Here is a 27,922-nt window from a genome sequence, read left to right as displayed (position 1 = left end):
TTGCTGCTTTCTGACTTATGCCCCATGGCTTGCTCAGACTGCTTCCCTGTCGCGCCAGCAGCCCACGATGGCACCACGAGTGGGCCCTTCCACATAAATCATCAATCAAGAAAATGCCCTACAAGCCAGCCATGATGGCACATGCCCAGCGCTCTGGAGGCAGAGGGGGTCAGGTCTCTGAGGTTCTACATAGTCAGTTCTAATGCAGCCAGAGCTTATAGTGAGACCCTGTCTCCAGAAAAGGAGAGGGGGAGAGAAAGGAAAAAAAAAAAAAAACACTACAGACTTGCCTACAGACCTTTCTGGTGAGGAATATTTTCTCAGTTGAGGTTCACTCTTCCCAAATGACTCCAGCTAGTGTCAAGCTGACATAAAACTAGCCAGCACAACTACTACTACACGTATAACAGCTGTGGTCATTCCTGTAAATAGGGCTTTGGGTAAATGGACTGTGACTCCACCTGCATTGTAGTATGAAACATTTCAAGGTTCCCAGAACTGTCCCTGGCCACTCCCAGGCAGTCTCCTGTCCTCACAGAGGCAGTCCACCCCCTGCCGCCTTCCACTGACCACCTATTCTTGAGATCCAGACAACTGGATTCATACCATACATACTGATATGTTTGTTATTTTTTAATGTATGCCGTTTAGGGACGGTCTAAGGTCTGTGATGTTAATTTAGTATACTCTGTGCCTGTCAGTAGAACATCCCTTTTCATAACTGTGTAGTAGCCCATTATATGGATGTACTACAAAAACTGCCGTATGGTAAGGGAAGTGTTAGTATTGCAACAGTGCAGATTAACTTTACGAATCCGCCAACTGAAACAAACCAGTTACAAGATTACATGTATGATCTCCGTTATATAAAATGCCCAGCACAGGCAAATTTATATAGAAAGCTAGTGGTCTTTAAATGGGAATTATAGAGAAGACTGAATAGTGATGAGAATCTCTTAAAGGTAATAAAATAGTCTAAAGTTGAATTTTGATGGTATACAACTAATACAAGTGAGTCCCACATTCTAAACGGGTGAGTTTTGTTGCCTGCCCCCTACCCCCCTGTATTGGTTACTGAACCCAGAGCTTTGTTTCTTGTCAGGCATCACCAAGCTACATTCCTTACTCTAAACATGAACTATGAGGAACATAAACTATAAATGAGAATAGTTCTGTCAAAAAAAAACAAAAACACTTCAGTTTTTAAACGTATAGGTCAGTAGGTAAATGTTTTATCATACTAATGCCATGTCTATGTGTAGCCTCCTAGAGATGAAGTCCATGACTCTCACTTTGAAGCCTTTTGGAACCAAAGGCCTCTGGGCCAAATGGCCCTTGAGGGTCTTTTTCTCATAACCAGGTAGCTCCTTGGAAAAGGCCAGTACAGAAATTACCTCCAGACAGAAGAAAACACAGAGGCAAGCAGGGGTTCTTAAGAAGAAATGGTTCTGAAGGAGGGGCTGATGTCCACAACATAAAACAAAAGATGGTAGAGAGGAAGCATGTCGGGCAAACCACGCCTCCCTCCAGCTGTGGCCTGAAGAGCAACTGTCACTTTGAATGCTATCAGCTAAGTGACTTTCCTCTCCACTGTAAAGCTCTAATACATATTTGGACCCAGCCTTCCCTGGCTTGGAAGAAAGGAGAATCTAAGAATTGCTCTCTGGCTTGCTGCACATTGGTTATCAAAATGGACAGGCCTCCCTGCTAAACACCACAGGATAAACAACCTCCTTCAGGTGACACCCACAGAGGAAGAGCCAGCTCCATAGGCCCTAGACACAGCTGTCCAGCCAGCTGTGTCCAGCCAGCTGCTAAGTTTAGGCTAGATGCCTCCCACTGTTAGTGTTGAGGACATCTTGTGGGAAGAGGGGGAATCTGGGCAGAGCTAGCTAGACCTTCAGGTCTCAAGGCAACTCCCAGTGTTAACTCTTACTGAGCTCTCGGAATGCTCTTATCTCTAAGCATCTCCTTTCCCTCGAGCCATTCATTGTTTTCTGACTGATTTTTCAATTCTCCTCCATATTTGATGCAATTAAAATAAATGCCCTGTGCAGGCATCCCCATAGCAATACTCAGACACCACGCTTGTAAGAATGTGTGAACATAGTTACAAAACTCCCCCGCCCCCACGAGCTGGATGTACTGATTTTAAGCCAATAAATACCCTTTTATAAAAGGAAGCTGGTGATTCATTCTGGGTAATTGTCAAAGAATGAATCCCAAATGGATCCTGTTGAGTGTTGAGCCAATACTCTGCTACTGTCAGACGCTTTGTTTTGCCAAAAGCAAGAACCCTCCCTCTATAATCACAAACACCATGGATGGGCCTTCTGATAAGGAACACTGCCAAAAGTTCAAATGTCTTTTTGAGAGCTGGCAATGTTTGGCTGCTGGCACTGTGCTCAGGCATTAAGAGAGTGTAGATGCAGCTCGTACTAAGAAGATTTTACTCTGAAATTATCTTCCAAGAGCTGGTGTAAAAGCATTTTATTAGTGGATGAGTTGGATGTGTGTGAGCATATTTCTAACTTTCACAGCTGCTCTGGGGCTGGAACATTTTGGCCCCATGTGATGCCTTAACATGATTATAAGGACAGAAAAATCATTTGCAGATGTTTGGGGGAAGCAGGTTTCCACTTTCAATTCTCAAGTCAACTGCTGCCAAGGCAAGGCAAGAAACGCCTTTTTGAAAAGTGCCATGGAATCCGAAGGGTTAAAAACACACCGGCTGTTTGTTCTGTCCTAGAAACTCAACTACTTCCCACAGAGTACCACATCCATTCTCTTGTCCTCCTGTCTGGGCCTAACTTTAGGGATGAAACCTAAATTAAATCAAGGGAAGATTAATGTCACTAGATAGATCCGCAGTAAGAACATGTCTCCAGCCCAGAGCAGATAGGTACACGTGACAATTTCAAATAAAGCCCTCTCCAGCCTCACAGTGTTCCACAATGCCCTGTGTGACAAGACCATCTCTTCCCCAGTGATGCTAGCCTGAGCTAGAATGTGGCAGGAGAGGCTTGCCATCAACATTAGAAGTTGTGGCCACATGGGTGACATGGATAAATATCAACATTTAAAAGCCAGTGGTGGTTCACACCTTTAATCCCAGCACTCAGGAGGCAGAGGCAGGCAGATCTCTGTGAGTTCGAGACCAGCCTGGTCTACAAGAGCAAGTTCCAGGAAAGCCTCCAAAGCCACAGAGAAACCCTGTGTGTGTGTGTGTGTGTGTAGGGGAGGGGGAGACATGCCTGGGACATAGCCCAGCTGTTAGAATACTTGCCTAGCATGCATGCAGTCCCAAGTTTGAACCAGGATTCAGTAAGGAGAAGCAGGAGGATCAAGAGTTCAACTCACACATACGGAGTTGGAAGCCAGCTTGGGCTATATGAGACTTTGTCTCAAATAAAACAAACACTAATTAAAAACTCCTAAAATAAATCTGCCCATAAATGTGAGATATCTTGGTGGCAAGAAGCTGTCTTTATGTCATAGGTTTAGATTATCCCCTAAAGATAAATTTTCTAGAGACAAATTTAAATATATTTAAATGTTTAAAACATTTTATATTTAAACATATAAAAATGTTACTTGTGGGGATGACTTTGTGGTTAAGAGAACTTATTCTTCCAGAGGACCCAAATTTGGTTTCCAACACCTCTGCTGGTTGGGTCATAACCATTGTAACACCAGCTCAGGGGATCTGATACCCCTTTCTGGCCTCTGAAGATACCTGCATATGTGCACTTACATACGCATAAATAGTGAAGGTAAATCTTTATAAAATGGTTTTTGGCCAGGTGGTGGTGGCACACGCCTTTAATCCCAGCACTCAGGAGGCAGAAGCAGGGCATCTCTTGAGTTCAAAGCCAGCCTGGGCTGTAAAGTGAGTTTTAGGACAATCAAGGCTATACACAGAAACCCTGTCTTGAAAAATAAAATAAAATATTATTTGTATAGGTAAAAATGATCAACTATTGGAAATTAATATGGCTCAGTTTTGAAACTCATGGAATTATACACCTATGAGTTTTATGGAAATGATGAATATGGTCTGAATTTGATCCTTTATCCTTATGTAAAGCACTGTGGTCAATACAAATTACTTCAGGGAAACCTTCCTTAGTGTCTGTCATTCTTCACTGAAATAGTCTTGTCCCATGAACCACAAGATCCATCACAGGGTCTCAAGAGAAGTTAACCTTTTCGTCGGCACCAGAGAATGCTAATCACCAGACTATGTCACAGAGTAGGCCCAGTTCCCCACCAGGAAACCTGAAGGTTAGGAGCATGGGCTACAATCCCCACACTCTGACACAACCGTATTCCATTGGCTTTAGCAGGACCACAGTTTGGAAGGGAGGTTCTCTTTTATCAGCTGATGACCTAGGAGCATCAAGAGAAGCTCAGTGAGCATGGCCAGGCTTCTCACCCTCTCCCAGCCTAGGATGAAGATGACAATATTCATGCACAGGGTAGGTAGTAAAGAGGACCAAAGAAGCTGGTATTGGCAAAGCCCGTAGGATGGTATGTTGTCAGGGACCTCCGGCCATCAACCAGGTACGGCTGCCTCACCTACTCATAAGAAAAGACCCACCCTGCTACCTGCCGAATTCCAGAAACAGACCTGCGGCTTATCTAGGGCTTAATAGAAGGTGGATTGTGAAAGATAAAGTTAGAGTCTGCAGTTAGGTTACCAGAGGACACAGGATGACCTACCCAACCCACTGACCATCCGCTCTACCAGGTTTATTGCAGCTACAGCACATCCCCCATTCCTTCCCCTCCTCCCTTCCCCTATATAAATCCCTTTGGGATGAATAAAGTTGTTTCCTTGATCAGACTCTTGTCTTGGCGTCCGTCCTTGTATCCCCTGCCCCCCATCTTTTTCCTAGGTGTCCACCAGACCCACATAGAGTGTCCTCAGGGTCGGGACAGTATGTGGTACAGAAGCAGCCTCTTTATTGGCTAAAGGCATCTTTGAAGGTAGTCCAGTCTTTTTATTTAAGAGCAGAGATGGAGCGTGACCAGAAGGGCCACTGACCTCACCTAGTACATCGTCTGAAACATATCTGAGAGCTATATATGTCCTCTGAATGGCTAATTTGGGGTCATCAGTGACCACTTCTGGACACTAGTGCACAATGTTCCTCAGCCACTTAGTGGCTTATCATCTTTTCTCCTCAAAATTCACAGCTTGGAACAAGATGTGTGATCTCTAGAGAAAACTTCCTGCCCCACAAAACACCTGTCTTGCAGCCTCTGCTACCTCATGGCAGGGTGTGACAATGTGGCCGAGCAAAAGGTCGCAGTGGGTACGGAGAGAGGAAGGAAGCCTAGACTACCAGCAGCCTCCACAGTCTGTCTGGATTCTACCAGTAGGATCCCCTTTATGGCAAACACCCTGAGCCACAGCCAGATAAGGGAGTATCTGTGAGGGTTTAATTATAGGGGCAAGGATGCTGCTGGTTTCTTGTTTATAAAGACACCGACTCATATAACCCCTTTTCTTCACAAGATGGAACGACACTGGAGCAGAAATTTGCTGTCCTCTTGTACATCTGATGGGAACTGAGAGAAATAACCCTTCTGGTCTGAAAGCATCAGGCTATGGCGAGCATTAATGGAGCCGGCACTGTGGACAAGGGTGGGTGCTGACTGCCACTGTTGCTACCATAGAGGGCAATCGTCAACAACACTGGGGGTAGGATTGGAAACCACTCAGTAGGTTGACAGAGTATCATCTGTACACTCTGACCCCTCTAGTACCCTCAGAGCAGATGTCCAGCACCTCACAGATGAAGCGGAAGAGGCTGGGCCTAATACTCCAGCAGCAGAGACTCTGCTTAGACAGGAGGAGGGACTGGCCGTCACCAATGATTAACTTTAAAGCCTAACTAATTTGGACTAATTGGGGGGAGGTAAGTCTGAATCACTTAGTACTCTGAATTAGACCCTATTTTTAAATGAAATATGTTTTTTTTTCCTTTCAAGCACATACAGTGACTCAAACTAGGGTGCTTTAGTAAATGAATAAGAGTGATAATTAGCATCTTGTCTCTTTGGAGGGAAAAGCAAGTACTTGAAAATGCTTTCTTTAACGAAAGGGCAAAAGCAAACGTCAGCCCAACCCTCTCAAACTGTCCCAGGTTTCAGATGTGCAGAGATGCTATTAAAATCAAGTGCAGACTGAAGCAGCTGAGGCAGACTGGGTGCTTCAGCCCAGCCCTTAGGAGCCCAGGCTTTTGGAGTGGTCCAGGCTTAGGGAGCACGGCCGGCTGACCTCCCCGGTTTCCTTCAAGCTCTCTGCATTTATTTGCCTTGGGGCTTATCTTTTTAAACATAAGCAGAATCCGTTAAGCCCTGGTGTCCTGGTCTTGTCATTTATTACCACTAGGCAGCAACACTGGGCTATGAGGCCAATAAATCATCAGGACAGGAAGTGACTACAGGCCGGATTAATTTCATTATCATCCTTAAGCAGATAGGTGTCTAGTACTCCGATGGCTTCAGGAAGAGTGATGTTCTCGCTCTCCTGACAGGCCGCCTGGGCCTGGCAGACAGCTGTGTGCTGTTTTCTCTGCTGGAATGGCCTGTCCTGACTATCCCTATGGAGGGGGATAAGTGGCCACCGCCCCCCTCGGGGTCCCACTCAATGCTATGTGGTTGTGGAGAAGGTGGAGCAGAGAGAGGGCAGAGGAGGCTTGTTGGAGCAAGGCCAAAACTCTAGCCAAGAGCACCAAAAAGGGACAGCAACACCTGGACCCTTTTGGATACCAGACCAACTTGCTCCACAGATCCAGGGAAAGGGGATGGTCTGAAGGCGTGAACGCACAGAGATGCACTAGTAGGACCCCTCTGAGACTTCCTACCCATTTATATCCCTTGGGAGCTGGCCATTGGCACCCAGGAACCCATACTGAGAAGCTGTGAGGGTTTTCACAAAAGCCCCTAAGCTAAGAATCCTAGGTTTGGCCAGGTGGCTGTGGGTCAGGAAATCTCAACTGCAGGGGACTGACATGGGTGGGGGTCATGCGTCTCTGTGAGGTTTCCTTCAGAAATAGCCACAGGACTCTACTGGCAAGACAAAATGCAGGGATAGGATGCTTTCTGCTCCTGACTGCCCAGACACCTGCTCAGGAATGGTCTGGCGTGCAAGCTAGCTGAGGGCGAAGCCTGCCAAAGTCCATCTTGGTGCTTTTGATCCAGAAGTAGCTGCTCTCCTTTGGGCTTCTCTCTGAGAAATCATCTGCCCCTCCTGAGTGCCAGCCTTGCCCCCCCACTATTTCCATGCATAAGGATTGCAGTGCCCACCATCTGAGCCCACTGTGACCATTCACATTACCCCCATCCCTAGGGACACTGCTGTTCTCAAATTCTCCCACAGCTTCCAGTGGGCCTCCCTACTTCCTGTCCATCACAATCAGTTTCTGAAACACAAATGTAGGTCCTCGAGACAGGATAGAGTAATCAGATGGACAAGACCAGAGGGATGGCATGGTCCCCTTCTGGCTTCCTTCCACCTCTCTGGTTAAGTCCCAGTCTCCATGAACGCATCCATAAGGTGGGTTAGCAATGGCTCCTACTGAAAGATGGGACTAGCCAAAATTTAGCAAACGGCTGAGTCAGCATGTGATCCAGAGTGTTCTCACTAGCACAATTCCTCCATGGGTTCTGACCTGCCTGAAAGCCATTCTGTCCAACGTGCCTGCTAGAAGTACTCACAGCTACAACCCATCCAGATTCTTTAGTCTCAGCTCAGCTGTGGCTTCCATGGGAAGCCTCCTTTGAGTCTCCAAGCTACAGCACTATTGTGTCAGAAAGTGTTACCTTTCCCTTCCTCCCTCCTGGGTGCTGCAGGCTCATTGAATCAGTGGCCTGGACTTCATTCCTCTCCCCTGCAGCCCGAGTTCGTAGCCCATAACAGACACTCAGCAGATCTGGACTATCCGTTCAATGCTGCTGAGTGAATCCCAGTGTCTGTTTTCAGGAACTTTCCCTGCCTCCTGTCTTGCCATAGACAGGCTTCCCTGGCACTCGGGTCTTTGAGAAGTCATGTGCACCCTGCACTGATTGCAGCGTTCACTCAGCTCATGGGTCACAGGGCTGAAGGAGCCATCACTGAATAGTGCAAACAAATAGGGACATGTGTAACATCTTCAGAACAAGGCTGCTGCACAGAAGGTCACAAGGCCAGCACAGAGGAGACAGGTGAGGCTGAGGAGTCTACTTGGCTCAGCATTGACACTCTTGACATGCCATGGGGATTTGCACATGTGATAAATCACACGCAGTTTCCCTAAGAACACACTGCACAAGGACAGACAGTCTTGCCATGGCAAAGCTTCTGACCTAAATGGCAAGATGGAGAATCAGGCAGCATGACAATGAGCCTTGTGAGTACGGGGACATGTGATGGGGACACCAATAGACATAATGATGTGTGGGCTCTTCTGAATGAGCAGAGAAGGAGACTGGGCCCTAACAAGCCACTTGCAAACCGTTCAGAAGTAGGGAGTCTTGGTTTGTTTGGGTTTGGCTTTTTTAAACGGCTTATTCAATCCAGTTAGGGCAGTGGATAAAGAAAGGGTGAGTCTTACCTCATAGTGGCCAATGGTGTTTAGCTTGGTTATTCCATCTTCAAGAATCACAGAAGAGCTGTCAATGTCCAAAAGTTCTTTCTGTCGTGTTCCCACTTGAAGCTCTAAAAAGGCGGAGGGGGAGGGGAGGGGAGGGTGTGATTCCCTGCTAAAGTCACAGTCAAAAAACAAAAACGTGCTGCCTAGTCACTTCTACAAATACTACTGGTAAATAAATAATCTTGAATGAAGTGGCAACACTTTGTTGGATGGTGTGGAGACAGCCAGACAGACAAAGGCTTTGGGCTTGTGTTTAGGGCCTAATATTTCAGACAACTGACCCTGAAACATGCTGAATCAAGTCTGGAAGTGGAGACCCTGAAGACAGAATCACCCATCATCTGAGGTACTAAAACCTTCAAAAGAAATACCTCCGGTGTCACCAGTATGTGTACATGTTCATTCACAGAGCATAGTGTGAACTCTCCTCTGCATGGTTCCAGCCAAGTCACCATACACCAACACGACATCCCAGCTAGTGCACTATAGTCATTATAGTCAGAAGGTAGCCACAGATAGTGTTTTCTTTTCTTGAATTTGTGCAGTGTTTTATGAATTGTTATTATTAGCAACTCATTAGCTACATTTAAATATGTGGAAGTTGCACAAAAAAATCTGGACTTTTGATTTCTCTTTTTAAAAAAATCTAGCAATGGAGCTGGGTGTGGGTGGCACACGCCTTTAATCCCAACACTAGGGAGGCAGAGGCAGGTGGATCTCTGAGTTCAAGGCCAGCCTGCTCTACAGAGAGCGTTCCAGGACAGGCTCCAAAGCAATAGAGAGAAATCCTGTCTCAAAATTAAACAAACAGAGGGGAGGGAAAGGGAGAGGGACCTGGAACTGACTTGTGAAGCAACCTTGCTTCTTATCTAAATTTAAACTGAAAAATAAATTAAAAAAAAACCAAACAAACAAATCCAGCAATGGGGGCTGGGGAGATGACTCAGTTGGTGAAGACATTTGCCTCCAAACATGATGATCTGAGTTCTATTCCCAGCACCCACATGGTAGCAGGCAGGAACCAATTCACACACTGTATTCTATCTACACAAGGGTGCATGTGAGTGCACACACACACACACACACTCACACACACACGATAAATAAAAATATAATTTAAAAAATTTTAAATCTAGCAATAGCCACATATGGTAGGTAGTTCATGCCTATAAATTCAACATTCAGGAGGCTGAGGCAGGAGGATCATCACAGAGTCAAGGTTAGCCTGGATTCAATAATGAGTTCTAGGTCAGTTAGGACTACAATACTGAGACCTGTCTCATGTCCCCTTGTCACTCCTTCCCCCCCCCCAAAATCTGGTGACTGTCTATGGCAACCCACAAGGCAACTTCTGCAGAACCCAAATGGCTCTGCTGTCTTAGATGACAAATCTTTCCCAGTTAGGTGAGGCTCTGCTATTTCCCACTCTTAGATGGTGACATTCTGTGCATATATGCTTTCTGTCCATCTGAACACAGTGCCACCAGCTTGTTCCACCCATACCTCCCAACTTCGGGGTTGGGGGTGGGACACCTGAGTGGCACAAGCCCAGGAAGGGCCTGCAGGCCCTGCTGTGGACTTTTCGGCGGTGAAGAGAACGCTGCTGGGCCGTTTTCCTGTGGTTATTAGGCTGGGTGTGCCCATGTCCTTTGTGGTCAGAGCCACACACATAAGATAATGTTCAACACAAGTTAACTGATGGTTTGGGTCAAGCTTCAGTTTCCTAGATGGGGCTGCCCCTTCTGCTTATATCTAAGCACAGGAGCTAGGCCCTCTTTAAGCTGCCAGGGTACCCCAGGCCATGCAAGGGAACAAAACACTGGTGCAGAGAAGCGCCTTAGCATGCTCTCTTAGAAGCAGACCCTGGAGTTACTACACGTTTGCACGGCCTCCCCCAAGTTTCCCAGGCCTGCCTCCAGGCTTTTCTCAATGGTTTTAGCAGGAGGTTTGATTGGTGGGGGGAGGATTCTAATTGCCAGCTTAGCGGAGGCCTACAACTGTACATGGAGGGGAGATGAACCTTGTTATGCTGTCTGTCATTGCCACGATTCCACTCTCCTCTCCTGGCCCATTATCTGCTCTGAAATCCCACAGCAGTCTCTTGGGAGGGCTGCGCTGAGCTCCACTTTAAAATGTTGATGAACATTCGGGAGAGATGGAGCCCTGTTAGCTTGCTCACACATATGCTCTCCTTTGCAGTATACCAATAGAGCCCGCAAATGAATTCATAGCAGATGCTGCTTCGTGTTGGGGGAGAACAGAGAATACACTTAATGCAGGATGTGATTAGCAAAGAGGAAGATGACCTTTCCAGCAGGCTGGAGTTAACACTCTGTGGCTGAGCCACCACTAATGACACGCTCCGTATCACAACAAACAAATCAAATGCCAAAGTGAAGTGCAACATTCGGAGGGCACAGGGTTTACACCTTCCTGTACTTGTTGGTGCGGGGTGATTCCATGGCGTCCCGGGGTCAGCAATCACATTGATTTACAAATACGGTGTTTTTAAAATAGCATCATGGGAGGATGATGCTTCCTGGGAAGAATCAATAAGTACAAAAGAGAGCCCAGGAGTCCCTGGGTCCCTATGGGAGCAACTGAAGCCACATAATTGTCACCAAACAGAAAGAAGGTAGGGGGGTGCTTTTCAGGGATCTGAAAGAAACCTTACCAAGGCCAATTTCATTGAGCTGAAGTCCATATGGAGAACCATTTTTGCTTAGGAATGCTTGGAAAATCTTGTCTTTGGCTTGGCCTATGGTGTCACAGTCAAGAACGTTGACTGAAATATTCCGAACAACGTCGGCACTCTCGTTTTCTGGGATTTTCTCAAAGACGACATTTAATGCCTGTAAGAATACAAACAAACAGGGTCTGAAGCCTATTAGGTAACTACAGAATGAAAGGCATTCACAAAAGGCACACCATGACAAGTCCTACTAATACCTCTGACAGCGCATTAGTGAACAGTGTATCGCATTATACTACTTCAATCTTTTATCTGTAATCCGTTCTTTTCAGGGATAACAGAAAGGAAAACAGAAAGTTAAAGCACTCATTATGTAGCGAGCGCTGAATACATATATTAGAGACAAAAATATATACATACATACAAATTCTGCAAAAAATGGTGATTTCTAATTTCATCCTAAAAAAAATTACTTGGAAAGATTCCACAGCAAAGGAGCACAGACTGGTGATTATCGTTTTTATTAACAGAACCACAGAGTCCCAGAAGTGAAGGTCCAGGTGACAGGAAAGGTTATGAGGTCCCTGTATTGATCACACCAAGGAGGTCACTTTTTAATATGCAGCATTAATTATGCCAGCATTCATCTCCTCCTCTGCTTTCAACATCTGCAGTCAGATGTTTCTGAGTCCTCATTAAGGTACCAGGATCCCCACCCTGCTCCATTATTCTTGCATTAATTACGTTCCCGTGCCATTGCTTAAGTTGTGTCAGTTAATGTATTCTCCCAGTGTGGCAAAACCTGAGAATCTAACTAATGGGAAGGGAGTCTTTGTGTATGTAAGAAAACAGAGCCAGGGAATAGTTCGAAAAATAACCTAAAAGCAATTCCAGGTTTACTTTGTCCAAGAACAAATACATAGATCTAAAAAACCAAAGTTTTTCCTGCCACAGATCCTTGGGGAGGATTGACTCAGAGGTGAGCAAAGAGGATTTGTAAGCAGCTTAGCATGATCCAGATTCTTCCGCACTGTTACCAATGAGCTGGGGACTTGGGTACAGTGTGAAATGCACAATTTGTTAATGTTGGGGGCCTGGCTTACTGGGGGAATGCGAAAGGATAAAAGCATGGGTCCGGAAAGAAATGAAAAACACTTCTAACTGTCTAGAAGTTCGTTAAGGTGTACAGATTTTACATCCGATTAATTTTAGTGTGGGAGATTTTGTTTTCATAATAAAGTTTATAATAGAAATCTTAAAAAGAAGTGAAAACACAGATAATATGGAGCGTGGGGATCCTTAGGATTACCAGAAGTGCATGTGGCGATGGGGAGCTATGTCAGGGATAGAGAACTTGCCTGGCATGCATGAGACTCCGAATTCCACTCCCTGCAGTGCAGAAAGTAAAGTGTGCATAGCAGCACCCGCCTTCTAACCCTGTCACAGAGGTCAAGGAGATAGTGCACTAAAGGACTGAAAGACAGTGGTGGTAATGACAGTCACCACTGTAGCACTGGGTTAGTATACGTGCATTCGGAAACAGGGACTGGGGCCGCACTGAACAGCGGACTCAGTGAACGGAGTGGATGGTAGCTGACTTCTGATGGTAACTGATGATGAATCGAACTGCCATTACCCTTAGAATTATGTCTGAGCTCAGGACATACAACTCACAGATCCCCACAAGGGCATCTGAAACTCTGGGCAGGTTCTCAGAGCCATGTATTCTTTGGCAACTGTCTCCACGTCAAGTCCCTTAGACCTATGTGTCTCATTATGGGGACACTGTAGTTCTGAGGCCACTCTTGAGGCCTCTGCCCCCATCATTTTCCTCCCACCAAGCGCTGTCACCCTGGGAGCTAGGATTTCAGTACAGGCAGTAGTAAAGAGAAGACCTTGCTCCGGGATCCTGCATAGAGTTCCAGGCTTCATGATCACTCCATAAATGCCCTGAGTGCTTTTGGGCTAGCCAGGATTCTACACACATGTGGTCAAGGAAGCTTCAGGAGGGAGCAATTTCAGTGAAGCCGAGTAGAGCTTTCCCAAGGCAGAGAATGGGGCACTATCAGTGAGAAAGTTGTGCTTACCATGCATTGAACTTGATAGGGACCAGACTCTTTTAACTATCCAGTCTTTAGAGCTAGGAACACTTCAGTGTTCACAAGCCACTCAGCCTATGGCATTTTGCTGTAACAGCCAAGACTTAATATTTTCCCCCTGAAGTCCCATTTATGATACAATATTCACTTTAGTGCAGTCCTAGCCAAACGATTTAAATCCACCACCATTAGTGGAATCTGAACTTTGGGGTTGACCAGTAGTCTCAGTGTGCTCCAGTTAAGTCCCAGTCCTAAAATAGTGTCACTCTTGCCTGCTCCCTAGGAAAATCTGTATTCTGGGCAATTCAGCAAGGGGTCCAAATGCTTCTCCACACATGAACAAAAAAAACAACACAATACCAGACAAGGGGGAATGCAGGAGTTCCAGGCAAGTGAGACAGCAGCTATCTGGACTGTCTAGAAGAATTCAACATGGTAAAGATTCCTACCCAAACCCTCTTTCTCACCTCCCTTCTTTAGAGACATTAGGGGAGTTCTCAGTGTAGAACTGCCTAATGCATTTCAAGACATAATATTTTTTAATGGTAGAGGAGTGTTGAATGTCAAACTCAACATGAAGAGCATGCTGAGCACATACTCTGTCAATTAAAGCTACACCCCCGTCCTTGGAAATAACCTCTTCGAATCTTTTAACCCCCAGGCAAAAGTTATATTGCTATTACCACTCCCACTTTAGAGGAAACTGAAGTACAGAGGGTCAAGTTAGTTGCTCCAGAAACACAGCTTCTAAGTGTCAGAATCTTTGCATGACTGCCGTAAGCAGAGCCCTTAACTAGAGCCGCAGCATACATGAAAGTTGGGAAGGGCAGTTGGAGTAACTTCCGTCCCTGTGGTCAGGTCACCTTTACCCATGGCTCTTCGTGTCAGGAGTGATGGTACAAAGCCACTTCGTGGTGGCTTCCAAGATAAAAATGAATGGAAAACACCCTTTAATCAGAGCCCCAGCCATCCTGGCTTGTGAAACAGTTTTATTGGCATTTACAAAATAACGTTCTGTTGCTACCTAAAGGGCACTATTGTCTTTAACAATAACACCTCTTTATAGGCAATAAATGTTCTTAAAAACATAACCAAAAGGAAAAAAATATCTTAACTGCATGTAAACTAATGTAAATCTGCCATTGCCTCCACAGCTAGATGGGTGGAAAATGGGTAAAAAGGCATTTTAGAGTCCACAGGGAATTCTGAGAGTAAATCCAGACACAAATTGATTTGTATTCATTTTTCATGCCGGTTACGCTTAATGCTCCTAGAATGTGAGTGGAGGGCCCCTCAGGTCTAACCTGGGTCTTAACACTCCCATGTGAGCCTCTCTTCTATGCCAGAGAGCAGTAAGGGGCCATGTCACCTCAGAGTGTGGGCAGACAGGGCCTACCTTTGGTCACTGCCTCCTAGCAACATCCCCCAAGTTGATGAACATTTACTGTGCAGCCTCCTCTGTCGAGGCCATGGAGCCAAGCTGTGCATATCCTTCTTGATGCAGGGGATTGCTTAAGATCTGTTTTCAGATCACTTTCAGCAGATACGGGAGACACACCTGTCACCCCAGTACTCACACACTCAAAGAATTCCTTGCAGGCAGAGAATGGGAAGCAGAGAACACTCTCTGGTCTGGTTCTATAAGATCCATAGCTCCTTTTCTGGTCACCGCAAAAGGCCAAAGTTCTTGGAAGCACATCCGTCCCTTCTCTGGAAATGGGCCCCCCCTGTTAGCCCTGAAGCTCCCCTCCCTTGCCATAAATTATTGGCATGTGCGGTTGGTGTCTAGCCCACAGCTCTTAACAACAGCAAAGAGCCCAACTAGGGTACAGGAATGCCTTTGGTGGCAGCTCTCTCCTCCTCCACCTGGGAGCAGTCATGTGACTACGCTCTGGACAAGGACAAAGAAAGGAAAGATTCTCCATCCCCACAACAAAAAGGTGTGTGTGTGGCCGGGCGGTGGTGGCGCATGCCTTTAATCCCAGCACTCGGGAGGCAGAGGCAGGCGGATCTCTGTGAGTTCGAGGCCGGGCTGGACCAATAGCCTCCAAAACAATACAGAGAAACCCTGTCTCGTAAAAACCAAAAAAAAAAAAAAAAAAGGTGTGTGTGCACTCGTGCGTGCTATGGCAGGCATCCGATGAGTACAAGGTCAGGAACAAGGAAAAACAGAGATGGTGCCCCTGGGCTCTGTTGAAGATGGCTGATCACGTGGCTGTCCCTTAAGAGTGAAGACTAGTGACCTCCAGTGGGCTCTGAGGCACGCCTCTGCTCCTCTTGACCTTTCGGGTCCCGTTGTCCCGTTTCCTCTAACTTGACCACGGAATGTTCCCAAACTAGTGCCGCTTTGCCAATTTTATGGTAGCTCAGTTCATTCAAAGACACATTTATTTTGCATCACTTAGCGCAGGGCGTTGTAGATGACACCAATCGCCCCATGCCAATCCTGAGGGGAAGCACTGTGAGACAAACCCAAGTTCTAAGACCTGCTATGGTGAGTGTGTTGTTAATCTTGACTGGATCTGGAGTCGACTAAGAACCTTCTGGGAATACCTGTGAGGAACTTTTCTTGATCTGTTTATCTGAAGTGGAAGACCCTGCCCCACATATTGGCAGCACCTTCAGGTCAGAGCCCAGATAAATGAGGTCTGAGGAAACAGCTTTGATTTTTGCCTCACTGCCTTCATGTCTTACTGGTAACTCCGTCAACTCCACTGCCGCCACCACAACATCCGTTTCTTCTGGCTTCCAATGCACATTGAAGACCAACGGCTTTCCAGGACTCCCCTGGCCTTAGCGTTAGGTAGGGACTGCTGAGGTGTCCAGCCTCATGGACTGAGCAGCTCACTTGAGAGCTAAGCCTGTCCAGTATGAGGACAGCTGCTGCTGGATTACCCCAACTGTAGTAAGACATTTAATTAATCTTAATATATATTTAAGTAATCTTTTAATAATAATTTCTAATAACCAATTCTGATCTTTGAAAGAGCCCTGACTAATACTACAGAAAAACAGAAGCAACTGGGGTGCTTGCAGAGTTTTAGTTCGGAGAGGGGCATTCAGGGAAAGACCTCAGGGAAGGCTGCATGAAGGAGGTGGTGTTATGAGCTAGGTCTGGAAAGGAGCCGGCGATGGAGGTGAGAGGCCTCTGGACATGAAGACCCTCAGCTGCCATACTTAGCAGACTGGCCAGAAGCAGGGAAAATGAACTCCACTTCCTTAGGATGGGAGAGAGGGGAGCACTCCTGATCCAATCCTGCCTTCCCCAAGCCACCACTTGCTGCTGGGGAAGCAGCCCTGCATGATTTTTAGGGGAGAGAGTGATGAGAACACTCTCTGGAGCTTCTAATAATAAGAACACTCTTGGAGTTTCTAATAATAATAACAATAGCCAGCACTTACTGAACATGTACCACATCCCAGCCATGAGTCTGCTAATTTCATCGAATCCTCCCAAGTCTGTGAGGTGGGGACTATTATTAGCCTTGTTTAACAGATGGAGACGGGAGATATAGAGAGGGCTGGAATCCTGTCCCAGATTACAGATCTGGGAGGGTCACACTTGGCTATGTCCAGATTCCCACCGAAATGCCAGGAAGCCAGTCATGGTGTTCTGCTTGCTGAGGGCAGCCATTCTGCTCCGTTGAGACACTACTCCAGCAGACAATGCGTGGACACACACCGGGGCTGGAGGAGGCCTGACCTTCTGACTCTGGCTTGACATCAAACTGTACACCACATCTTCCTGCAGCATGTGTGGCTTGGGCAGAGCCTCTGCTCATCGTCCTGCCTCTGCTGCTGGGTGTGGCCATGTGACCAAACCTGGCCAATTACTTTAAATGGATGTGCTATGTGGCAACCCTTGGGGAAACTTCCTTGAAAGACAGCTGGTGACCATCTGTCCTTTCTTGTGTAGACCTGCTGAGGGAACGTGGCAGGAGACTGAGGAAGCAGACACCTGAGGGCCTTCTGGAGCAGGGATGCCCATCCTGGCACCTTACACTGGGGAGAAATCAGCCTCTCTGCTGCTTCCTATTGGGCATCTGGACCTCTGTTCTCCACCCAGCTGCAATGCCTCCTAATAGCTGTACGAGGAAGTGAGCCATCAGGCAGACAAGGCCATCTGGAGACTCACAGCCAGAGTGCCTGGGAAAGGACCTGATGGAAAGGGCTGGTCTTTTCACAGCAACACTCAAGCCAGCCTCTTTTAGGTAGCTGTGCAGGTTTGTATTGTCAACTCTTGTCCACACCTGCCTGTCAGGGTATCATCTGCCATTGCCTGTCCCTGCCCAGTGCTAGCACACTCCTGGGTATTTCAGATGTGTTTTTCATGACTACAGAGCCAGCTAAGCTGGCTTCCCTGCCTCACCCATCACCAATAAATAACCAACTGGAAGGACTGCAGAAAAAAACCTTTCTTTTTAGTGTGCCTTAAAGGTGACAAGAAAAACTGTGACAGAGAGTGGCCACTTCCTCTGTGCCAGGCAAGATGGCTAGGTGTGTTACACACATAATTTTCTGATTTCAACACACGTGCAAGAGTAGGCTTTTTATCAGCAGCTGTTCATAGAGGAACAGATAGGTTGAGGGGTGGCGACTTTACCAATTCACACAGTCAGTAAAGGGCCGAGACCAGTTTCACACCCAGGACTGCCAGAGCCTAAACCCCTGATCCCAGCCCCACAGCTCACGGGTGTATAACTGAGTTCCTGCTTGGCTAGCAACTCTCCCCAGCTTACGGAACTGAGGAATCATTAAAAAATGGGGCTTCATGGGGATTGGGATAAACTGAATGTGGAGAGAGTGCTGTCCCCACGGGAGGGCTAGAATGTCATCCTGTTGGCTCCTCTGACACATCCTTGACTAACAGTGGCTGGATGCGACTGCATCCTCCTTGAGACACCTTATAATTCCTACAAAGCAGTCATAAAGAAATTTATTACAAACCAGCAACTTTGTCATAAAAGGTCTTTGAGCAATAATTGTTCTCATTCACTAAAACATTTAAAATGTATTTCTACTTTCATTTCAGGGCCAAATGAAAGTCAAGGGGAAAGTCTCTTCTTGCACCAGACTCAGAAAAGCTGCAGTTTGCTCTGCTGTGGCATCAGTTTGAGCCATTTGAGCAGTTGTCACCCTGTCCCTGTGCCAGACTGACCTACCCCCCACCACGCTCCAGTCCAAAGATGGGCTCACAGTTGGGAGGCTGCTCCCCTAACGCAGTAGCAGTGGGCAGAGGGGAGCGGAAGATAGCCTTTTCCACACTGAGCAAGACAAGGTGATGGGGACAATGTCCCCAAGTTGTGTCTATGACCAGCTTCTCTATACTTAGAACACCTGCCCATCCTCGATTGGAGGAAGCAGGCCTAGCAAAGATTTGTGGACAGTGAGAACACATTGCCAAGTACTTTCAGGTTGGAGGGAAGATCCTAGATTTTCTTTCCTTTGTCAAGTATCAGCTTAAAAACTGTCAAACTTTCCGTAGAGGACTAAGTAGAAAATATTTAAGGCTGTCAGGTTCATATGGTCTCTGGTGCAACTAGTTAACAACTGCCATAGTAGCAGGGAGACAACCAGACATAATACAGAAATGAGCACACAGAGCAGTGTGTTCCAATAAAGCTTTATTCATATTCAAGGGTGATCATTTGGCCAAGGCTGTTGCCTGATGGATATAACACTATCTTCAAATGGAAAATGACAATGCCAAAAGGACAAACCTAGAAAATTATTTTCACTTCCGTCATGACTTGTCATACCACTCTCCCATTCAAGTACTAGCCAGGCCCGACTCTGCTGAACTTCCAAAATTGGATGAGGTGGAATGTGTCCAGAAAGGTATGGCAATCATCAAAGCTTCCATTTAAATGATATAAGTATAAATAAGGATGGTAACAATGAAAAATATTTAATTTGAACCACAGAGAGGAAAATTAAATACTTTTGTGCTGAGACAACTAAATTATTTTTCTAATCCCAAGATTATAGGTATGATGAGAAGACCATGAAGAGGAGAGCCATTGAAAGCACTCATTTCAAGTTAATTTTTCATTTTCCACAGCTTGCCATCGACTAGGGAATGACTTACCTAACACGATTATAAAAAATGCTTTCTCTCTTTGATCAGGAAGCTAACCATGAAGCTAGTAATGGTTTCAGCATTATCTCAAGTCATAATGGAAATGATTTGCACTATGGTACAAAAAAAAGAGAAAAGGGAGCTTAAGAATTGTTAATTAACTTCACTGTTTCTCCACAAATGCTACGAGTATTAAAAACAAGATTGCTGAAGCGCAAACATCAGGACTTAATGAACAATGGGATGTAATTGAAGTAACAGCGAATGACTTAATCGGGACAGTGGGTTGTTTAATTACGGGGATAATGGATCTTCTGCAAGGACAAGTTGAATGGAACCTAAGGGGCCTGAGAGAGGTAGGGAGAGCACAGAGACTCCTGCTGGGGATAGCCAGTGTGTGCTAGATATGGAATGTTGTATTAACTATGCTTGTCCCCAAAGGGTAGCCACTGGGGAGAAGGCTGACTTGCTATCGGCTGGCATAAACCTTCCAGACATAACAATGTCCACAACACTTTCTGCAGGCATGTCCTTGAGCTTTGTCAAGAATTTCTAATAATCTTAAAGACTTTCGTGCAGATATGAGAATGAGTGTAATAATGTGTTTGTCGGAACACTTTCCCAGGGTGCCAAGATGCTATCTCTCTGATACAGCAGATTGGCAAGCTCATTTCCTGGGTTTAAGAGTTCAAAAAACCATTTCTTGCTTAACTTTGATTACAAGTCAAACTCCGCCTGCTAATTCAGCACGCCTGTTACGAGTTATTGGTTTTTCTCATCTCCTCCTGAAACAGAGGCGAATGTCCCTTCTCCCATGTGGTACACTTTCCTGGAACTGAAATCCTCCGAGTTGCAGGCCCTCTGCCGTGCCAACCATGCTCCTGACATGCAGGAGTGTGGGCGAGGGTCAGGCACTCAGCAGCCTCTCAAGCTCTCAATTGTGCAGTGGGGGAAAACAGGATCAGTAGGACTGCCAACTCTGAACTCATGGGCGGTGTGTGAGGGCGTGTGGGGATCAGTCTTCTCTTTTTCTTTCAGACAGGATCTTGTGTAGCCTAGACAGGCCCAAAACTTCTTATGCAAGCTGTGGATGGCTTTGAACTCAAATTACATTTATTTATTAATTTCTCTCTCTCTCTCTGTGTGTGTGTGTGTGTGTGTGTGTAGGGTAGAGAATGACTTGAGGTGACAAGCTCTCTCCTTCCACCACGTGGGTGCTAAGGGCTGAACTCAGGTTGCCAGGCTTAACAGCAAGCACCTTTAACTGCTGAGCCATCCTGCCAAACCACAGACTTCCTTGAATCAATTCTCCACCTTAGTTTTTGAGACAGTGTCCTCACTGAATCCGGAGCTATAGCAAAGCCTCCCGGAAGTGCATGTCCCATGTCCTAGCACTGAGACTACAGGTGTGCTGTAGAGACTAATTTTAATGTGAGTATTGGCGATCCAAACTTTACCTCTGGAACTGTCTCCTACCTTGAACTCACACACATTGATGGAAGGCTAGGGAGGTGTGCACAGACAAGCCCTCCCCCGAAGCATCCGAGAGTGAGCTGAGCTGAGGCCCATTTGACTTGCCAGATGCCAGCCTGGGGCTCCAGGTACTAGAGCCAGAGTGGCTTTTGAAGGGCTTTGCGAAGGCAAGTCAGAGGCATTATCCTCTGGATACGACGAACAAAACCTGACTTCTCAGAACGATGTGTTAGTATAATGATTTCAAATACAAGAAAACTGGCAGCATGGCTTTATGTTCTAGAAAATACCCTACACCTCAGAGAGGAAACATCCTAACCTAGGAGGTGTGAAACCTAACTCATAGTTCGTTTCTGAGGGTGCATCCAAATGGGCTTTTTCTCAAACGGGCCTTGCCATGGCACCTATTCTGCTATTTCAAGTTGTTCATGTGACTGTTCTGGAGCCTTCTGATCCCCCTTCACACACACACACACACACACACACACACACACACACACACACACACACATACACACACACACACTCCAATTTGTTCACCACACCTTGGTGTTCAATTACATAAACCACCTCAGGCAAATTTAGCAAAGCAGGGCTTTGAAAGCTACCAGGAGTGCAGCCTGGAAGGGTGGGGGGAGGGGATGTGGGAACAGAGGGAGGAAGGACACGGAGAAGGGGAAACATAGAAACAGAGTGATTCAGGCCGGGAGAACTTGCATGAAAGGAAATGAAAAACCTTAAATTTTTTATATTGACCTTCTGGTAGCATTTTTGTCACACAAGCTTAGCCTGGATCATGCGCCTTCTCTCTGGCTTCTAGTATAATCAGCCACCATGAAAGGGAGGTTGGAGCAGGTCCAACAAAAGGCATCAGAAAACCATCCTTAAAGGCAAAGGCCCTAGGAGCCAGGGCCCACCTGTCTGCCAGACTCCATTCTCTCCACCGCACACGAATCAGAGGAGGACAGTGCACAGATTTAATTTTCCATTGCATTTCCCCCAGAGGCTATAAAAGGGGAAAAAAAATCCAAGAGTCGACACGAATTTCTTCAACATCAAGTAACATTTTGATGATGAGTTGAGTACTAACAAATCAGAAACACATGGTCTTAATTGACTGTGAAATAAATAATGTTTCCGAATGAAAGGGAGAGAAAGTGCTCAGATGTAAAGCGCTGGAAAGGACTCCAACCTCAAAAGTTTTTCCAGGCAGCTGACGTCCCCCCCTCCCCTGCCCCCAAGCCCTACCTCCCCTACTCTCCTCCCTGTCCGGTGCAATATTTCATGGAAAGAAATCCTGCTGAATTCCCTAAAACTACATCCACTTGTGAACATTTATCTTTGGGGACCCTGTGAGGGCTGTTAGCCTCACCTGAAGCTGGGTGGTTTCTATGGGGAAGAGGTTGCCTGGGTTCATAGTTCTGGAAAGCTGAGGGCATGGTGCTAGCCTCTTCCTGCTGCCGTTGAGGGCCACGTGCTGCTTTGAGCTTGGTGGTCAAGCAGCAGGAAAGACCACAGCGTGAGAAAGGAGGCAACAGTGTAAGTCGGGGATGCCCAGGTGATTTGTGTCATCTCTATGGGAGGGTAGAGCTCCTCTGTGTGTTTGCATGTGCCTGCATGTCTGTCTGTGTGTATGTGTGCACTCACATGCATCTGCATGTGTATGCAGCATGTGTGCTGTATACTCTCTTAATCTTTATAACACCTCCATGCGATGGGCAGACAAGATTATCACCTTTATCACCTTTATTTTACACATGGGTGTGGACTGAGGAGGAACAGGAAGTGGAGAGACTTGCTCAGTGTCGCCTGGCTAGCTGGTGGCAGAGGCAAGGTTCAAATCTTATGTCCCATACCAGCAGTTCTCCAGTGGCATCTGAGGAGCACATTAACCATGGAAAGCCTAAGGCTGAAGGGCTCAGTGGTTAAGGGCATGCACTGCTCTTGCAAAGGACCCAAGTTCAGTTTCCAGCACTCTTGGTAGGTTGCTCACAACCACCTGAAACTCCTCCTCTGGAGGAATCAGATGCCTCTGGTCTCCGTGGGGACCTACACTCGTGTGCACACACCCATGTACACACACATACACATAATTAAGAATAAACAAATCTTTGGAGAAATAGATCAGTGGTTAAGAGCACTGGCTGCACTCAGTTCCCAGCGACCACGTGGCAACCATAAATACATGCAGGCAGACACTCATATATACATAAAAATAAATTTAAAAGTACATTAAACATGTAAATCCTAGACCACACCCCTGACTTGCATCCAGGGTCACCTAATAATGGGTCTAACATTCTCTAGAGGCAATAGAGATGCATGCTAACGCTTGAGGACCATTGCTCTGCCCCAGAGATGATGACCATTATGTGTGTTCACTCTCAATGCAGCTTCCTGCATCTTGTACGGCTGCTCAGCACACAGCCATCTTTAATGGGGATGTTACATTTGCCAAGAGGGAAACTGGAAACAGCTGATCTATTGGCTCCTCCCCACCCACAGGCATGACATAACCATAATATGGTCCACAGCAGAGTGGTGCCTTCTTCAATTAGGGAGTGAATTCTTCTAGAATGATACCACAGGACTCGCCACCCAGAGCAAAGCCACAGGAGCCTTAACTCTTCAGCGGGCAATTCCCGAATCCCACTGGAATCCATTTCTTCCCTCTCCACTAATGAGATGGTAAAGAAACCTAGAGTCTCCATAGAGCTAAAGATCAAACCAAAACTCAGCGACCTTCCCCAAGTCTATGAGAATGGAAAAGCTTAGAAAGCTCCTGAGTCATACAGGAGAGAGTTTCCACACAGGGCTTCTGCCACAAAATCTCCACAAGGCCCTAAAGCACTGTCTCTTTTGCAGGGGAGTAGGAATGGGTTAAGAGGAAGTTCTCCAGTGTTTGAAACTCGCAGCCCCTTATCCTCCTGGAGTGATCTACAGCATTCCTCTAAAAATATCCATGAGCTCACAGCACATTAAGTGCGTGGCACCAAACATTTGTAACTAATCCATGAAAATAAAGTAAGGCGTCATGTTGCATGGGGAACACAGTGAAATTTGTCTTGTGTTATCGTTCTAAAATAAGACGGCCTCAATTTGGTTGAAATATATCTTCACACATTGTCTTCCCCAAGCAGAGCCATTTGAGAAATTCTGATTGCAATTATAAGTGCTGAATAGGGAGCACTTTGCATTTCCTTTGACGATGCTAAAAGCTATAAGCAATCCTGATATTAAAATCTTTGGAAATTGATGAGTATCCCAGGCATCATCACCAATGCTTTCTTCCCCAATCCAAGTAATTAAAATCTATTATATGAACACATGTTAATATTTCATCAACCCCTGTTTATAATTAAGTAGATGCACGAGGCCCCCCATTGTCAGAAGGGTCCTGGTTCCGTTCCGGTGACCCACCTGGCACCCCCTGCCCTCTGGGCACACTTACCACAGTGTTGAACTCAGGAACCTGCCACAGCAGCCAGTCTTCATTGAGGGTGTACAGCGCTTTGCAAGTGATCACGTCTACAGGGCCCTTGTTTATTTTCTGGTTCAGAGTCGTCACCAGCAAATAGAACGGCTCTCCAACAGTCTCCTTGGAAAAGATACCAAAGCAATAGTTAGCTCTCCTGGGAAGCCAGGGCCAAGACCAAGAGTGAAAGGCAGCAGTTCATCCTAATAACCAACACGCTATGCCCGAGGAGCGAAAGCCAGGAAGCTACCCCTGAATGCTATGCGGATGCACACACCCCCCCAACACTATGGGAGGCATCCAGGAGGGCCCTGTAATTTCATGTTTAAGTTCCCGTCTGGCAGACTACTGCTCATCAGTAGGCAATAAGAATAGTTTGTGGAGGTAGAGATTTAACCTTGTTTACGTTCCTATTTAATTGTAAACCAAACATAAGTGACATAAAAAAAAAAAGTCCTTCACGGTTAGTCTTGGCAACAGGGACTAACGTGAAAATGTTTTAAACATTTGCTGAGGAGGGTGACCTGTCAGACTTCGCAGTTTTGGGTAAGGGAAGTGGCCTCCCCTTCAGCTGTTTGTATCTGTGGCATACCCATGTGCCAGCCCTTACAGCTCCCTGGTCAGATGGGCAGCACGCCCTTCGCTCAACCAAGTCTGCCTGGTCCCCTCAGGCCAGCCCGGGCCTCCTGTCTCCAGCCTTCCCTTGCGGATACTTTCCTCTGAATTGGGGGCTGGTGGCCCAAATGTGCAGCCACTATGTTCAAAGGGACCCTGGGTAGCTCAGGAACAGGCCGTGCTCACCTTCTGTGAGTCTTCCTGAGGCATGCAGCCCCGGGTCAGTTTTGGTCCCTCCTAATAGTGAGGTTTCCAGGACCTGTGTGCATTGGGCCTCTCCGTGGAGGGTGAAGGGCTGTGCCCAGGCCAGGGAGCCAGAGTGCCTCAGGAGAGACGGAGAGGTAGCTATGTGGCTCCAACTGGAGCCGGTGTTACCAAGTGCATCTGCATAGCTGACTAAGGCAGCTTACAAAGCAGGGACCCTCTGTGAACAGGAGGGATCCCCCACTTTGGGGCCCTCCACCCTCCCTCACCCCTGCCTCTTCCTGTGTGTTTCCTGCGAGCACAGTGCCCTCCCCAAGCCTGGGCTTTCCTCTTGCCCCTCCCGCCTCACCCCACCTCTGCTGGTCCACTCCCCTCCCGGCCTTCCTTTGCTTCTCTCCCCTCCTCTGTAAATCCTCTGATGTCTTTCTTATGCAGGACAGAGGAGGGATGTTCAAAAGTTTCCAAGGAGGGGCAAAGGACCAGTACCTGACATCCCGCTCTCACAGGAAACTTCCTTTATTTCATGGTTCCTGATCTTGCCATTATCTGCTTCCCCCCCCCCCCGCCCCCTTGGGTAATGGCCTCACCACAAACCTAGGAGCCTCGTTTCCCGCTTCCTTGCACACATCAGAGACACACCAGGGGCCCTTGTGTGGGTACTGCGTCATCCACCCTGCTTGCCACAGAAGCCAGGCCCCCCCCCGGGCTAGGCAGAGGGACAGCCACTAACGTAAGGGCTCTCTAGGCAGTATTTTCCAGAATGCTCGAAACTGGTATGGTGATGTCTGGCTTTGCAGTGTCACTCAGGCCCATAATTATAACCCCAGCTAATCACCCCTGGCATCTTTTGAGGATCCCTGTAATAATTCAGGTGCCTGCCCCCATGTGTCACACAGGACACCTACCCAACCTTGATCTCTGTAGCAGAGGCAGTTTGAAAATCTTGCCAGAGAGACTGATTTTTGACCACTCTAGGGAACCACAGGTCATGAGATTTCTTTATCATCAGTATATCTCACCTCTCACCCTCCTTGGTGATCGGAGTGGAGATTGGGTGGGGGCTGGGGGACCTGGTGGGGAGGGTGGGGGAGGAGGGGAGGGAGAGGGAGCTGGGATTGACATGTGAAATAATATTGTTTCTAACCTAAAAAGAAAGAAAGAAAGAAAGAAAGAAAGAAAGAAAGAAAGAAAGAAAGAAAGAAAGAAAGAAAGAAAACTAGTCTTCTGTCTTTGGATGACAGACCAGAGTTGACTGTCTCACAAAAGTCATTCAGAGGCTGCCACCACCATGCCAGCCTTGAACCTACAGAATCTCATCTGCACTGTTTACCTCGATTCCCCCATATGCAAAATGGCCACAAAGGCACTTCCTTCTCCAGACCATTAAGACAAGACAAGCTCTTAGCCTGGTGTCTGACATGTACAGCAAACAGTAGATCTTAATAGATGTCAGTGGTCATTATTGACCCCACCAGACCTCGGACTCCTGGAAGGGGATGTTACCTGATGGTCGCTGCTTACTCAGCACCTATGGGCAGGGCACGAGGCCTAGGGCAGTCAGGCTCCCAAGCTCCCTGATCACTAGAGGGAATTCTTCCACTGAAAGTGAAAGTTCTGCCCAGGACTGCTAGATGCTACTTCCTCCTGGGCACCGTGCCACACCCCGGCTCCCCACCAAGTGCTCCACACACTCTTGAATCAGCACAGAGAAGAAATCTTGACCCAGAATGCTTTGCTCAAGGGGGCTGCTTGGGCTTGGAGCCCAGATTTTCTCAACACTTCACTCCTTTCATGCCCAAGAGCGGCTCCTGAGAGCTCAGTGTAAGGAAGGCGTGGGAGTGGGTAGCCACAGCAGTGGATGCAGACCAAACCAAACCAGACCAAACCAGACCAAACCAAACCAAACCAGACCAAACCAGACCAAACCAAACCAAACCAGACCAAACCAAACCAGACCAAACCAAACCAAACCAGACCAGACCAGACCAAACCAGACCAGACCAGACCAAACCAAACCAAACCAAACCAAACCAAACCAAACCAAACCAGCAGCAAGCAAGCAGGCAAAAACAAGCAAAACAACAAAACAATGCTCACAGTGAACACACCAACCCCGGGATTTAGGCAGCTAGCTAGGTGGGTGGCTGGGAACCACAGCCACAGATAACAAGCTTTGAGTTTTCAACAAACCCCCCAGGGCCAGCACTTTCTGCTGCCTCCCTCGAGGGTGGGTGGGGGGATTTGTACACATCAGCCACAGGGATTCCCCGAAGGAGTTTTCAGAGGAGAGGTTGGTGGACATTAGCCCAGGGCTTTCGATTTAGCAGGGCCAGCTGAGGACTAAGACTTGGGGACCTGGTGAGGGGGTCTGCCACCTGTGCTCAGCAGCAGGGCCAGCTGAGGACTAAGACTTGGGGACCTGGTGAGGGGTCTGCCACCTGTGCTCAGCAGCAGGGCCAGCTGAGGACTAAGACTTGGGGACCTGGTGAGGGGGTCTGCCACCTGTGCTCAGCAGCAGGGCCAGCTGAGGACTAAGACTTGGGGACCTGGTGAGGGGGTCTGCCACCTGTGCTCAGCAGCAGGGCCAGCTGAGGACTAAGACTTGGGGACCTGGTGAGGGGGTCTGCCACCTGTGCTCAGCAG

At 47.1% G+C, this 27,922-nt stretch overlaps 1 protein-coding gene across 1 annotated transcript in view; it reads right to left on the bottom strand.

The window, feature by feature from the left end:
- The window catches only part of Plxnc1 (plexin C1), a 149,788-nt gene that overhangs the window by 9,481 nt on the left and 112,385 nt on the right, over nucleotides 1–27,922 (bottom strand). The window contains 3 exon segments of the mRNA XM_040755002.1: nucleotides 8,604–8,707; nucleotides 11,317–11,494; nucleotides 24,437–24,583. Coding sequence (XP_040610936.1) covers nucleotides 8,604–8,707; nucleotides 11,317–11,494; nucleotides 24,437–24,583 — 429 coding nt within the window.

This window comes from Mesocricetus auratus, unplaced genomic scaffold (assembly GCF_017639785.1).
Source record: "Mesocricetus auratus isolate SY011 unplaced genomic scaffold, BCM_Maur_2.0 Super-Scaffold_100011, whole genome shotgun sequence".
Classification (NCBI taxonomy): Eukaryota; Metazoa; Chordata; class Mammalia; order Rodentia; family Cricetidae; genus Mesocricetus; species Mesocricetus auratus.
The sequence above is the reverse complement of the archived record's forward strand: the minus strand, read 5'-3'. Positions and strand labels throughout refer to the sequence as shown.